The 14,847-nt window shown below is 36.1% G+C and overlaps 1 protein-coding gene across 2 annotated transcripts; it reads right to left on the bottom strand.

Annotated features, from left to right (window-relative positions):
- Positions 1 to 5,433: 5,433 nt before the first annotated feature.
- Positions 5,434 to 14,298, bottom strand: LOC133314071 (translation initiation factor IF-2, chloroplastic). Of its 2 annotated transcripts, XM_061515510.1 has the most exons (12): positions 12,412 to 14,297; positions 12,286 to 12,318; positions 11,987 to 12,100; positions 11,452 to 11,601; positions 11,251 to 11,349; positions 11,090 to 11,152; positions 10,500 to 10,655; positions 10,315 to 10,380; positions 8,894 to 9,130; positions 7,912 to 8,187; positions 7,290 to 7,478; positions 5,435 to 6,063 (listed from the first exon to the last, which is right to left on the bottom strand). In XM_061515510.1, exons 1-12 carry the CDS (start codon positions 13,906 to 13,908, stop codon positions 5,902 to 5,904), a joined length of 3,042 nt encoding a protein of 1,013 aa, XP_061371494.1. In that variant the 5' UTR covers positions 13,909 to 14,297; the 3' UTR covers positions 5,435 to 5,901. The 2 variants fall into 2 exon arrangements, with proteins under 2 accessions (XP_061371493.1, XP_061371494.1); XM_061515509.1 differs by having other exon boundaries at positions 5,434 to 6,063; positions 11,251 to 11,601; positions 12,412 to 14,298.
- Positions 14,299 to 14,847: the final 549 nt, after the last annotated feature.

Below are 14,847 nucleotides of genomic sequence, written 5' to 3'. Positions count from 1 at the left end.
TGATAAAATAACCAAGCTGTTTGAACTTTGAATTCAGCAGTAACAATAATCAAAGCATAAAAAAAAAAGGAGGGGTTTATGCTTTACATAATGGTTATGATGATGGTGATGAAAAAAAAAAAGTTGAAGGTTTTTCAGAAATTGGTTTTGATTTCGTTACGATGGAGTGTATAGATTGAAACTTGCCTTAATGGGAAAATTAGACCGTTGGGGTTTCAAATTTTGAAATGTTGTAAGCGGGTGAAGGTAAGAACAATATTCACAAATTACAGAGTTTTACAAAACATTATAAAATCATGTGTTGAAGCTTTGTTTGGTGGAGTTTCTGCTTTCTGCTTTGGATTCTGACTTTGGATAAACTAAAGTTATTGGAACATGAGACACGTCACATTCCCTTTGTTACTTTGGATTAAAAAGTGAGAGGCAATAAAATTTGATAAGCTAAAGTTAATTAGTGTCTTCTTCCGATGACAAAAAAATAATAATATTAATAAAATAAAATTATGAGATTAGGGTGTAATGTGGAAAAGAAATTACTCCCTATTTTAGGAGATATTCAATTGCCTCATAAACTAATAATTATGTTACCTAACTTGGGAAATCAAGGAAACATAGAAAGAATAGTAATGAGAAAATATTTTATTACTTAATTCTATGAGAGAAAAACAAAGAAAGAAAGAAAATTTGGTAGTGAATTATTAATATGATGAATTAACCATTTTGCCAAAATTCAGTTTTGAAAATTATAATAAGAATTTTATGTAAAGGTGTGTTATTTTATAGGGTAAAGTGTGTGTCATTTTAAAGGATATAAAGTTGTGTCATTTTAAGAGAGAGAAAGAGATAGACAAAGAAGGAGAGAGAGTTGACCAAAAAAAAATAAAGGTGTGGGTCTCACCTCTTTGTGAGAGTGAAGGGATATAAGTTGTGTCATTTAAAAGGATAAACAATTTTCTCTATTTTATATTTAATTTGTTTTCATCCACCTCACTCCATATGGCAGCATTCAATATTTTCCCTTATTTTATTCTTTACCTTTAAAAGAGGAGAAAATCAAAAAAAATTCATTTTTGATTCTATTGATTTATTACCAAAAACAAAATCAAAATGATTCTATTGATTTATTAATAAATGAGTTATTTTTCCCACTCAAAATTTGAATTTAAGTTTCATTTCTTAAAATATTCTCCACTATCTCTCAAGCTATGATCAAGAGTTAAAAAGGCAAAGACCCCTCCTAATAAAAAAAAAAAATTCTATATACATATATCTCAAAATCAAATTGGAGATTGCATGATTAAAAATAACCAAGAGTAGTATAAGACTGAACACTTAGTTTGGGATTAGAGGCAAAATTTTCCACTCTAAGCCTTTATGGAAAATCAATCTATTAATACTTACATTTTATATTACATATTTTATTTTATTTTGGTAATATGAAGGGGTAAAAAACCCCAAACACAAACTCAATTCAGAAATACCCTACAAAGACTACAAACCAAAGAGAAATCAGTCAAATACAATGGCAGAATACCAAGAGGAGGGGAATGAAAAGCAATAAAATTATTCTCCAATCTATTATTCAACGGATATTTGGACAGCCAGTCTACACATGCATTACTCTCCCCGAACACATGAACCAGATGAATCTCTCAATCTCTTTGTAACCATGCTCGAATATGAGACACCAAGCAGGACTCTCGAGCTGCTCCTCCACTTTTGGTGAGCAAAGTGATCACGGAACTAGCATCACTTTCCAACAAACAACGCCTCCAGTCCCCAGCCCAAGCCATTTCAAGACCTTTGAGCACTCCCCAAAGCTCAGCTACAAACGCTGAACAGTGTCCTATGTGATATGCAAATCCTTGAAGCCATCTTCCAGTCTCATCCCTAATCAGTCCCCCACAAGCAGCATCTCCTCCAGAAATTTTGGTTGCCCCATCTGTATTGATTTTAACTCAACCAGCTTCCGGAGAATGCCAACCAGAAGGAATATAAACTGGGTTCCTCCTAAGTCCTAACCTGACTAACATGGCTATGCATCCAAGCGTAGGAGATTTCATTAACTTTCTGTTCTATCATATGAATTTTGTAAGCCAGCCAATTGTCCTCAGCTCCATGAACCACCTCATTTCTCCAACTCCAAGCGCAAGAAACAGTGACAGCAAACACTATCAGACAGTGGGTATTAAACCGCTTCAAATCTGCATTATTCAAGTTCATCTTCAACCAGCTACATAAATCTGCACTAAAAAACACCATATACATATCTGGGTTAATTAAATCCAGCCACACTCTCTTAATTTTGTTACAATCTCTAACCATATGAATGATGGTTTCTTGCTCAATTTGACAAAGAGGACAGATTGAACCAGATATACAAAATCTGGCTAGCATGCTTCTTATTGGCAGACATTGATGAGCTAATTTCCAAAGAAGAACACTGATCCGGTTAGGTATTTTTAATTTCCAAATGACAGACCAGATCCCATTATCAATACACTCTTCATCATCCTGATTAGTTAATGCACTATATAAATGCTTAACTGAAATCTCACTTGAGCCTTTAATGTTCCACCTTAGTCTATCAGCCCCACTACTCACCTGAGGAGGTAATAACCCTCTTATAGACTGGACAGTACTCTCTGGAAGGAGATTAAATAGAACCCCACGTTCCAAGAACCATCAGAATCAACATAATCCCTAACTTTTCTCCCAATTTCAGCCTGAGGAATAACAGAGATCACTTTACTGGCTAAGATAGTATCATGATCTACCCATTTATCTTCCCAAAAATCAATTGATGAACCATCACCAACATCCCAAGATAGCCTAGGCTTCAGCTTATTCCAGATTTCACACATGGCTTTCCAGAGGCTAGAATTCCCATTCTTCCAGAAAAAAATTTCTTGATTATTACTCACACTTCCATACTTAGCTTTCAACACCTTTACCCACAGCTTATCATGATCATTAAGAAAGCTCCAAACAATTTTTCCCATAAAAGCTTCATTCATCACAAAAAGCTTCCTAATACCCAAACCACCCTGAATTTTTGGCCTTGCAATAGAATCCCAACTAATGAGATGCATATGCTTTTTGTTGACTGTATCACCCCAAATGAAAGCTCTCTGAAGTTTCTCCAGCTCGTTGCAAATAGCCCTCGGGATCATGCTATATTGCATGTGATAGTAGGGCAAGGCAGATAGAACAAATTGTGAGAGGACTATTCTGCCTGCTTGGGAAAGAGATTGAGATTGCCAATTGCTCAATCTCTCTTTAGCTCTCTCCACTATACCAGCAAAGGAATTCTTGGTAACTCTTCTATGCTGCATCATAGCCCCAAGGTACCTACCAATGTTTAACACCCTTTTGAAACCACTCACCTCTAAAATCTTACTTGCTGTATCAATAGGAGTATTTTTAGAGAAATAAACACTAGTTTTTTGTTCACTTACTTTTTGTCCAGAAACTTCTCCACACAGATTTAAACAACGAAGAATGATATGAATTTGCTCCTCACTAGCTTCCAAGAAAAGCATCAAATCATCCGCAAATAGTAAATGAGAGATTTTAGGTCCCTCCTTACCTGCCTTGATAGGTTTCCACAAACCTCCACTAACAGTAGTTTGAATAATATGGGAAAGCTTCTCCATAGCTAAAACAAACAGATATGAGAACATTGGATCTCCTTGTCTGACCCCTCTACTAGGCTGAAATTTCTCTATCATATCCCCATTCCACAATATGCTAGTTTTAGAAGAAGATACAGCACCCATAATTAACTCAGTTAGATGCCTAGGAATCTGAATCTCTTTTAACACATTATGAATAAAATTCCAGTTGAGATGATCATAAGCCTTCTCCAAATCCACTTTGACTGCCATAAAACATTTCTTACCCCTCATTTTCTTCATAGAATGAATCAACTCTTGGACCACAATAATATTATCCTGAATATGACGATGAGGAACAAAACTAGATTGAGCAGGAGATACCATCTTTGCCATTATTGATTTAAGACGGCTGACAATAAGTTTACTAACAATCTTATACACTACTGGGCAGAGAGAAATCAGTCTAAATTGGCTTATATGAGCTGGAGATTGAACCTTAGGAATGAGCACCAGAAGTGTCGAATTAATAGAAGCCAGAATATTAGGATAGTTCCACATCTGATACACTAGAGAGCAAATTTGTGATTTCATCAAATTCCAATTCTTATGAAAGAACAGGGCTGGGTAACCATCAGTTCCTGGAGCTTTAAAGGCACCAATACTGAACAAAGCTTGCTTAATTTCAATTTCATTTGGGAATTTTCCGAGATACTCTTTTTCCTTAACCGAGAGATCTGGCCAAAAATTTTCTGATGTGATCCATCTCTTCTCCTTCATATCTTCAGTGAACAGTCCTTTGAAAAAATTATAAGCCATATCTTTGAGATTAGATGGATTTGTTACACATGCATCACCCTCACTTTTCAATCTAAAGATCTTATTTGAAATCCTCCTCACCACAGTACTGAGATGATAGAATTTAGTATTTCTATCCCCATCAGTAATCCATTTTTGCCTAGATTTTTGAAACCAAAACAATTCCTCTGCATGGAGCACATTTACAAGCAACTCCTGCCATTGATTCTCCAAACATTGTAAATGAGGAAAGTCATTAATTTCCCGTTTACATTGAATATTGGCAATATTTTTAATCAGTCTCTCTTTTCTCCTTTCAATATTACCAGACACCCTTTTATTCCATATTTTTATCTCAGGTACCAGCCTTTGAAGCATATATGGAAGATCAAAATCCAAATCCCAACTTGACTTGAGAAATTCATTAAACATCTGATGTTCCTGCCATGCTGCAAAGAAACGAAATGACTTCTTATTATTGCCTCTAGACTCCTCAAAAAGCTTAATGAGAATAGGATTATGATCTAACAGATGTCTAGGTAAAGAAGAAACTCTAGCTTCATCAAATGTCATTCTCCAACCTACATTAGCCACTATTCTATCCGGTCGTTTACAAATCCTGCTCATATTAGCCCATTTTGGGCCCTGCCAGGTAAATAAGGAGCCATCACTACCCAGATCAGCAACCTGGCAATCATCAAGCACAGAAGCAAACTTAGCACATTTGACTGAATTAGCTGCCACACCTCCTTTCTTCATATTACATATTTACTTTGCCCATTCAGATCCAAAAATTTAAATAAATAAAAAAATGTATAAATAAATATGTTGATGTGTTTAACATCATCCACTAACTAAAATACTTACATACTTAATTCCACTTAAAGAAGATCTTAGATTCAAATTCTTGTAAATGTAAAAAATCCCTTTTGGGAAAACTAATCTCACCATAACATGAATGTTCTCGACTCGAATAAGATTGTCTCCCGTGAAAAATACCAATAATTTATCCAAAAAAATATTTACATCGGTTTACAACCTTGGATCATCAAACTATACTTTGTCTAGAAATATACCAGTAGAAATACAAATTTCCAGACCTCAGTGTATAAGATATTGCATCCATTTTATAGAGCATCATACAAAAAATGAAGGAAAAAAAAATCCAATTCTTTCCTTGTCTTATATGTGGTTGTTACAAGTATTCAGGGGTCAAGGCAATGAAAAATTTCCCCTCCTTAAGAGGAGCTGAAACTAATATACGTTGCTATATACACCTTTACAGCAAACAATAGAACAAATGATTTTGAACTATGATCTTTCAGCAGCCACCCTCAATTTACATTATGATGTGGAAATTGTTACCTCTTGCCCAATGTCATAACATCATTTGGAAAGAAATAATTTTTTTTTCAGCACTTGGACTTGTCAAACACAAGATAGGAACCAATCTCATAGTGGCACTGGCACATGCACATCATTGTTCATTCTACAATTTAACTCCTACTCCCTCCACTGCAGCTGCCATTGATACTGAGGCCTCTTCAAGGGTCCTCTTCTTCTCAAATGTGTTGAAGGCTTCAAGAATATCACCCTCTTCCCAATCATCATAGTCTTCTAACCCAAGTCCACACTCAAGACCAGCATTTACCTGTTCACAAGCAAGAGAAAGGGAACGTGTATTCATTCAGGCAGTAGCTATAACAACATGGAGAAGCAACACATAGCGATTGTTCAGCTGTGCTAAAAAAACTGCGAGAAAGAGCTATTACAAGTTCATAGAGGGCAACATCTAACAAGAAGCATTCCTCAAAGCTGAATAGAAGATATCCTTAAGGAAAAAGTTTATGCAATATGTAGTAAGAGTTATTGATAAATCCTCAAATGTTACATGGGTGTTCATTTGATGCATTGATGCATACCAACTACAAGAAGCATGAGAATAAGATGATTCTTACTATGCAACATGACTGCAAATCAACAATTGCTAATTAAATGCATTCAGGTGACTAAGCCCATTGCTATACAGATATACTGATTGAAAATAACCAGCCTTGGTCACAAGTTTGAGCATCCAACAATATCCACAATTTTGTTGGATTTACAATAGATTACTCCCATGAAATCCCGATTCGCGAGGAGGGGTAAAAACATGTAAGTAAGCGCTCAAGGAAGGGCTTGAACCTTCGATCATGTGGTTAACAGCCACAAAGCTACTCCAGCTCTTTTGTTGGATTTAGAATCAACCCCCTAAATGAAATCAACTAGTGCAAATATAGACAATAAAGCAGAAAATATAGCAACCTCCTGAAAATCTATTATTATTATCACTCTACATCACATCATGGCATTAGTTTCAGAATACTAGCATAATTAATGGGTAAAGGTTAATAGATTTATAATGTTTATTTCTCATTAAAAAAAAATACAGAGCCTTTGCCCATTGGTATTATCCAAAAGCAAATGAAAATGGACCGAATATAATTGGCTTAACATTTAGTAAATTCTTTAAAATTAGAAGGAATAGTTGTTCAATCATGTTTATAGTTGCAAAATGCAATTGTGTAAAGAACCATTGCTAATTAATGGTTTTATATTTCTCTAACACGCTCCCTCACATGAAAACTCATTGGGCTTGAAGGATGGATGATACATCAGGCTCAACCTACCTATGCTAAGAAATTCTACAAGACTTAATTAACTATTTAACTAAATGGGAGGCGGTGAGGATTGAACCCGTGACACCGAAGCTCGGATACCATGTAAAGAACCAATTCAACTCAAAAGTTTAAGCTATTGGATAAGGCTATATTAATGGTTTTATATTTCTCTAACAAATTGTAAAAATGGGAAGTAAAGCTGGAAGTAGAGTCATACCTCATTGACAACCTCCTTCACTCGTCTCAAAGAATCAAGAATACCAACATGAATTACTTTTCCCTTCCGAATGACTCGAATACCGCAGCCTTTTACTACCTTTCCCTCTTTAACCATGCATCCAGCAACACGACCACTACCGCTGCTGAATGTGGCCCGTACTTGTGCTGAGCCAATTGATACTTGTTCCTATGAAAAAATAATAGCAGTGAGTCTTGCAATGAACCATTGGTAACTTTTAAGTTCAGAATGAATACAAAAGTGACAAAACAAAGCATGCCCTAGTATTCACAAGCTTCAATATAAAAGGTCCCTGGACCGTAAATGTTGGGTAAGGACCAGTTGACACTACCTAATGCACACTAGACAACATTTACAGTGGCAATATATGATTATTATGTGTAAAACAAAAATAAAACAGAATATAAACTATATAATAAATCTACAAGCATCCTTTAGAAAACAAAGTGTATAACACAATTTTATGTGACATTGGAGATATTTTCTTTGCAAGCTCCACGCCACGGTACTTAAATGTCATATAATAATCAGTCTGTACTCAGAAGTGTGCATTTGCATAATCTACACTAAGAGATTACAAATTTAAAGATATTTGATTTACCTCAACAGGTTCCAGGAGACCTTCCATTGCGTTCCGCACATCATCAATTAATTCATAAATTACTCTATATAATCTAATCTCAACGGCTTTATTCTCTGCATAGCTTTTCACAGAGCCTGGTAATTTGACATTAAATCCCAAAATAATAGCTTTGCTCGCAATGGCAAGGTCAACATCACTTGTGTTTACATCGCCTGTTGCTTCCAACAAAAATTTAAGTGTGACATTATCCTGTGGTAGCACCTGCAAGGCTTGTCTGACAGCTTCAATAGTTCCCTAGCCATGACCAAGAACAATGACATTTAATTGCAGGTGAAGCAATAACCACATTGATGATGAAACAATATTGAAGTAGCAGCCACTTAGTACAATAAGAAAATGCCAACTTCATTGTATGTTTACCCATTGTGAGCATTTAGGCTTGGCATACAACAGATTTGCATATTTATGATGGACAGATTATTGACCAGTTTTATGGTTATGCATATTTAGAAGTGAAAGTCTTCTCACATAGGCTACACTCAAAATTAGATGAACACAAACATGCAGGCACACACGCATGTCTAACACTTTAACTAGTATATAAAAACAAACAATTTCATTGCCATACAGATGAATATCTAAGCATGTCTTAGTAAATAGCTTGTGTCAAATTGCTGGGCCAGATCATCTTTGGCTAATTATTAATAGCTATATTAAATTACTCTATTTCCTATTGGTATACAAATTTTTGCCAGCAAGAAGAAGTGCTCAGAGCCCTTTATGTGGTAGCAAGTATCATATGATAAGTTCACAAGGTAAACATTCAACGTAAATTGGTAACATAAATTATGCTTTTATTTCAATTATTCAATATAATATAAAACCATCGCATCATATCACTAACAAAGTCACCAATAAGTTCAATCAGGTAGGTGGTTCCATATTTAACATCAACAAGATGCCGTACAAATTCAAGTAACACTAGTAGCAGTGATCATACCTGAAGATCAACCTTCAAGATAATATTTAGTTGGTGCAAGTCTAGTCCAGAAAGCTTTCCTGATGAAACTGCAGAAGCTAAGGAAGAAAGGGTGACCTTGCCATCCCCTGCCTTTGCTAAAATACGTTCATTTCGCAATAACTCAGCACGGGACTCTGCCTTTTCACGTGCAGTATCAAGGGACTCAACAACCTCAAATTCATCACCAGCAATTGGAACATTATTCAATCCAATAATCTGCAGAGAGGCACAGAAGACCGATCAGAAAATTTTGAATTAGGTCAACTTTTGGCTTCTATTCAGAAACTCAAATGTGCATGGCTCCGAAAAAGTGACTGATGATGGAAACTAAGATAATACAAGTATAATTCTGTTATATTCTCCACCATTGTAAATTTTTCCTCATGCTACTATGGATGCCACCAAAATATTTTCATATTTTAATGAGGAAAGCATTACTTTAAATCAGTAATTTTGTAAGCCATAGTACATAAATCTTAGGAGAAATGAAGTCCACAATGATAAAAGAATCAGACCGTTTACTTTTATTAGTAATCACTAATGCTATTGCTATGCAGCTCCACTAATTATTCCGTTGCCAATCCCTCTGGTGCCAACAATGGAGGAGTGCTAGATCAACGATGAAACAACATTGGTTATAGAAAAAGACTGATGAAAATAGAATTTAGTGTGAAAAACACTTTGAAAAAATCTAACTACAACCTTTTACCTCTTAGGCAAATGCTTCACCACATATTAACCAGACACAAAAGTATAGCCCAAGGATTGGGGTTGAAGAGACTAATCTATGTTGAATATTTTAAATTTGTATTTTCTGGATTAATTAATTTGTTCTTAGTTGTAGGAACATGTATATCAATTATTGATATCATTACTCACTAGTCCATAAGGTAATACATAACAATACCAAGACTTTTAGAACCATGAGCATGTGCTTATCAATTATATTTTATAAGCGTGGGTATGCACATAAATATAAATTTAATATCCATGCACAAGCATAAGGAAGTAATTTCAATAGCAACTAGAGAAATTTCATGCCAACCATTCTGCAGTCAAATAATGAATTCACATCAATATTCTAAATGAAGATAAGTAAACTTTATCAGCATCCAGCATTTGCGTTGACTAGCAAAAGTGTACTTGATACATGCAGTGATTCAGCATGCACACACCAAGGGAAACCACACAGAAAAGTTGCCTACTTGAGGTATGCCTGATGGGAGATGATGACCTCTCTACTTCAACCACCCCCCACCCCCCTCTTCTCTCTCTTTCTTTCTTTTGTACAATGCATTTTTTGTTTTGCTAAGGAGGTTCTTCACAGGGAAACTTTTTCAGAAACACAAAAAAAGTAGCAATGCATCATATGCCCTTTTATGCTCTATGAATTTACACACCTGTACAGGTATAGAGGGGGTAGCTACATCAACACGCTTTCCACCATCATCGAATAAAGCCCGCACCTGAAAGAAGTAAATAAAATGTTTACCAATGCAGAGGGAAGCAAAGCAGATTGCGCAGAATTCAGTGACCAAAAGTTAAGGGCATATAATATTGAATTTAAGTTATGGTATATACCAACCTTTCCAAAAGCTTCTCCACAAACTACTATATCTCCCCTTCTAAGGGTGCCATTCTGCACAATAAATGTAGCAAATGGTCCTTTCGATTTATCTAGCCCTGCCTCAATGACTGTGCCCTTTGCACTTCTATCAGGATTAGCTTTCAGCTCTTGCAACTAAACCGTTAATGCTTAGGTCAGAATGAATGCCAGGAAGATTAAAAAAAAAGCCCAAAAAAGTGTAAAATTTAACCAAACACTATGAATTAGTCAATAATCTTCTCAGTCCCACAAAAGCACCAAAAATTAATCAAGGTGTCTGCAATATGGAGGAGACTTCAGAATGCTAGGTCACCTTAAACATAGTTCTTTAATGTGCTTTTCAAAACAATGGCATCAAAGAAGATTTGAAGATGGAAAAGTGTGAGGGTCAAACTCCATCTATCTTTGAGCAAATAACAAGAGTTTCTGATATGTGTAAAATTACTATGATACTGATTTATATTTAGATATTGATCACACAGAATATGCCAAAAGCAAGATAAAGAGATAGAATAGCAGGAGAGTTAAGTGACTTAAACTAGTGATGACGCCAATGGTAAACATGTTACCTCGCCAACAAGCATAATAGTTTCCAAAAGATCATCCACATTCTCCCCTTTAAGAGCACTTATCTGTTTACAAAAGAGAAAGAAAGCAAAATATAACTTCCTAAGTTACAGAAGCATAAAGAAAATATAAGAATGATTCCAACAAAAAGAGAAATATAAACCTGAACCATTGGGACATCACCACCCCAGTCTTCTGGCATTAAACCAATTGAAGAAAGATCTTGCATAACTCGTTCTGGATTTGCTCCATCTTTATCTATCTGTTTCAAATAAATAAATAATAATGTGTCAACAATTCCTCTAGCCATCACCAAGTAAAGCATAGGAATTGTAGATGTTGGAGACACATCAGGATGGCATGCCTTGTTTATAGCAACGATTATGGGTACCCCTGCCGCTTTGGCATGAGCTATAGCTTCATTTGTTTGAGGACGAATACCATCATCAGCAGCCACAACAATAATAGCAATGTCTGTTACGCTTGCTCCACGAGCTCTCATCGCCCCAAATGCCTACAGAAGCATATATAATAGATATCATCTAAGGGAAAGAAAAGTGTAAAGTTGAGTTATAGTTAATAATCCAGCTAAAAACTACAGACTAGCATAAGTCAGCAAGTCATCACATGCATAATAGTTAAAATCTCAATTTATCACTGTTATTACGTTTTTACGATTTTTTTTCATCAGAACGTTTTTTACCAATATTCCAAGTGCTTTTACGTGTATACGATTTTTTATTCCCCGTCCGTTTTTACGTAAAATCTCATTTTTAACTACCTTATCACATGGATTAAAGTACCCAACCATGATCCAGCAGAAGGAAATGTACAAGTAGTTTTGCATATTTATAAGGAAAAAAGTTAGAAATGAAAAATTTTATTAAAATTAAGCATACCTCGTGTCCAGGAGTGTCAAGGAAAACACAGGGCAGCAGTTTGCCATCAACAGGTACTTGCACTTTATAAGCCCCAATTCCCTGTGTGATACCACCAGCTTCAGAAGCAGCTACCTGTTAACAATTGGTGCATCAAGCTTAAATTGAATTTGAGTGTAATATGAGCATCAGTAGGTGAAAACATAATTCCAACATATTCAGATGCTACGAAAAACAGAAGCAAAATTCAGAAAAGGGAACAGGGTGAAACTGAAAGAAACTGGAAGAATCATAAAAGTTTTATTAAATATTCAATGTACCTTGCTCTTCCGTATATAATCCAAAAGAGTTGTCTGCCAATTGATAACGCAACAAATATTAGAAAATGGAGGAACTTGGGGTGAAAAATCAGACATGAGGGAATAATACATAGTGCTGTCACTTACCTTGCCATGATCTACATGGCCCATGATAGTAACGACAGGAGGCCTATCTTTGAGTTTGTCAAGGTCATCTTCATCAAGAATTTCCCTTTTCTTCACTAATCCTTCGACTTCAACAGGATCAACATCCATGACTTCCACGTTATACTCTTTACATACCATCTTCACCATATCATTGTCTAAAGTTTGTACACCATCCGGTTTAATCCCCTTGGCGTATAGCAAACCCAGGATTTCACCTTCACTGATTGCCAAATTGTAGGCTAACTCCTCCACTAGCATACCCTTGTCACTGACCTCTAGAATTTCTACTTTGACAGGAGCTGCATCCTTGGCAGCCTGAAGTCTTGCTGCCTTTCGACTTGCTTTACTCCACTTCCTTCCTTTTCTTGCTGTTGCAGCACCAGGAATAGAAACATTCAGTTCTGATGTGTCCTCATCAGGTATCCCATCATCTACTATTCGTCTTCTGGGTCCTCCCCCAGCCGGACCACCTTTCTTCCGGTAATCATCTTTAAACTTTCCCGGGGGAGGGGCCTTCCCCGGTTTTGAAGGGGCTAAAACTGCTTGAGCAATTACAGGATCAACTACTGGTTTCTTGGAAGCAAACTTATCAATCAAGATGGGGCCCTTCCTTTCTTTAGATTTAACAGATGTTTCAGCTGCATCCTTATCCCTCAAGACAACAGGTTTTTTAACGGGTGGGGGAGCTATAGATGGTTTAGCTTGTAACATTGGTGAAGGTTTTGAAGGTGGCTGAGGAGCACGAGATTGTGATGTTACCTTCACCCCTCCCCCTGTTTGAGATTTCTCCCCTTCATTCTTGATACTAGGCTTGGGTACTTCCTTCACAACCTTCTGCACAGCTGCGACCGTGTCCCCTTTACGCCATACACTCTTCAATGTTTTAGCCTTCTGGGTTTTTGTTGAATCTACTGGTTTATCAGCCTTAGGATTAGCATTTGTATTGGATCTTACTGGTTTATTTACTGACCCATTATTTCTTTCACCATCCAACTTAGGATTTTCCAGCTTTTCAGCCTTCTCCAACACCTCTCCAAGCGACTCAATCACTTTATTCCTCTCCTCTACATCCTCAGGAGGTTCCTTAGTATCCCTAGAGGGGGCCCAAGATTCCGAATTCGAACCTAAAATGGGGTCAACCTTATTGCCTGGGGACTTCAACACAGGCCTAGGAGGAGGCTTAAGGACAAAACCAGCACTATCATCTCCTCCACTTTTACTATTACTGTTAGAATCAAGGGACACTGAATTGCCTTGGTCAGCAACAAAATCAGTTGTGGTCACTGAATATCTACATACAGACAAAGAGACACAATGCCATGTCTTGTTACCCTTACATTTCCCTCTAGAAAGAGAGACTCTCCTCACACCAGAATGGGACCTTCCACAAGAACTCACACCCATGAGGCTCCCTAAACTCACTGGTGAAGCAAGAGAACTCATTGTTCCTTGCACGTTTCCCACTAATATAAGCATATTGATCCCCACCCCACAACACACACACACACACACACACAAAAATTAAAAAAAAAAAAAAAATAATCCTCGGAATAATAATAGCTTGTGAAACCTCAACAGTTCCTCATTACACCACACACCCCAGTTAAGAATTCAACCTACCCAGAAACCTAATTCCCCATGAAAATGAGAAAATAAGAGTAATATCAATATTCCTGACCCCAGTAGAAAAAGATGGATAATATGGTACCTGGGGTTCAAAGACAGAAACTTTGTGTCTCAAATTGAGGTAGAACATGAAAAAAGGGTTCTGGGTATTGCAAAGCAACGTGACATTTCACTTAAGAAAAAGAAAAAGCATAGGTCTGTGAAACAAGAAGAAGAAGAAGAAAGAACAAGGAAGCGAAGAAGTGGTTTTGTGGCTACTGAGGTGGGGATAACCTTAGCATTTTGTGTGGGTCTATGTGGATGGTTATTTGCCTGTCAAATTTTGTGTATGTGATATGCCGATAATTCCATTTTTTTATTTTTATTTTTTCGTGGCTTTTGATGCACATGGTTTTTTCTTTCCCTCGTACATGTCTCTCGAAGCAAATAAGCAAAGAATTGAAGAATAATTTCAATCATCTTTGTAAAGGGTGTGCATAAAGGGATTATGGTAACCACCTGACATTAGAACATCTGAACATGAATGATTTGTTTTTTATTTAATATTCGATTGATCAAAGTGTATATCACTAATATCAGCTTATTAAAACGCAATGAGACCACATAAAAAAAAAAACAAATTATAAAATGTCCATGTAATTAATAAATGGTTTTAATCTTTTTACATTGAATATATATAACTTATTTATTCATTCCCAAAATGATATCATTTTAAAGATTAAAAAATTACAATAAAAAAAATTGATATAATCCTGAAATAAATTATAATTATAAAAAATCATAATTTTC

This window comes from Gastrolobium bilobum, unplaced genomic scaffold (genome assembly GCF_033153095.1).
Source record: "Gastrolobium bilobum isolate Gb01-03AN ecotype WA unplaced genomic scaffold, APGP_CSIRO_Gbil_v1 utg2368, whole genome shotgun sequence".
In the NCBI taxonomy this organism is placed as follows: domain Eukaryota; kingdom Viridiplantae; phylum Streptophyta; class Magnoliopsida; order Fabales; family Fabaceae; genus Gastrolobium; species Gastrolobium bilobum.
The sequence above is the reverse complement of the archived record's forward strand: the minus strand, read 5'-3'. Positions and strand labels throughout refer to the sequence as shown.

Bases quoted from the DNA above. Each gene is read 5' to 3' on its own strand.
- LOC133314071 (XM_061515509.1), bottom strand. From the start codon at position 13,908: ATGCTTATATTAGTGGGAAACGTGCAAGGAACAATGAGTTCTCTTGCT. The intron at 11,602-11,986 runs GTATGCTTAATT...ATGCTTCTGTAG, and splicing joins TTGACACTCCTGGACACGAG to GCATTTGGGGCGATGAGAGC. The intron at 10,656-11,089 runs GTAACATGTTTA...TTAACGGTTTAG, and splicing joins CTATTATGCTTGTTGGCGAG to TTGCAAGAGCTGAAAGCTAA.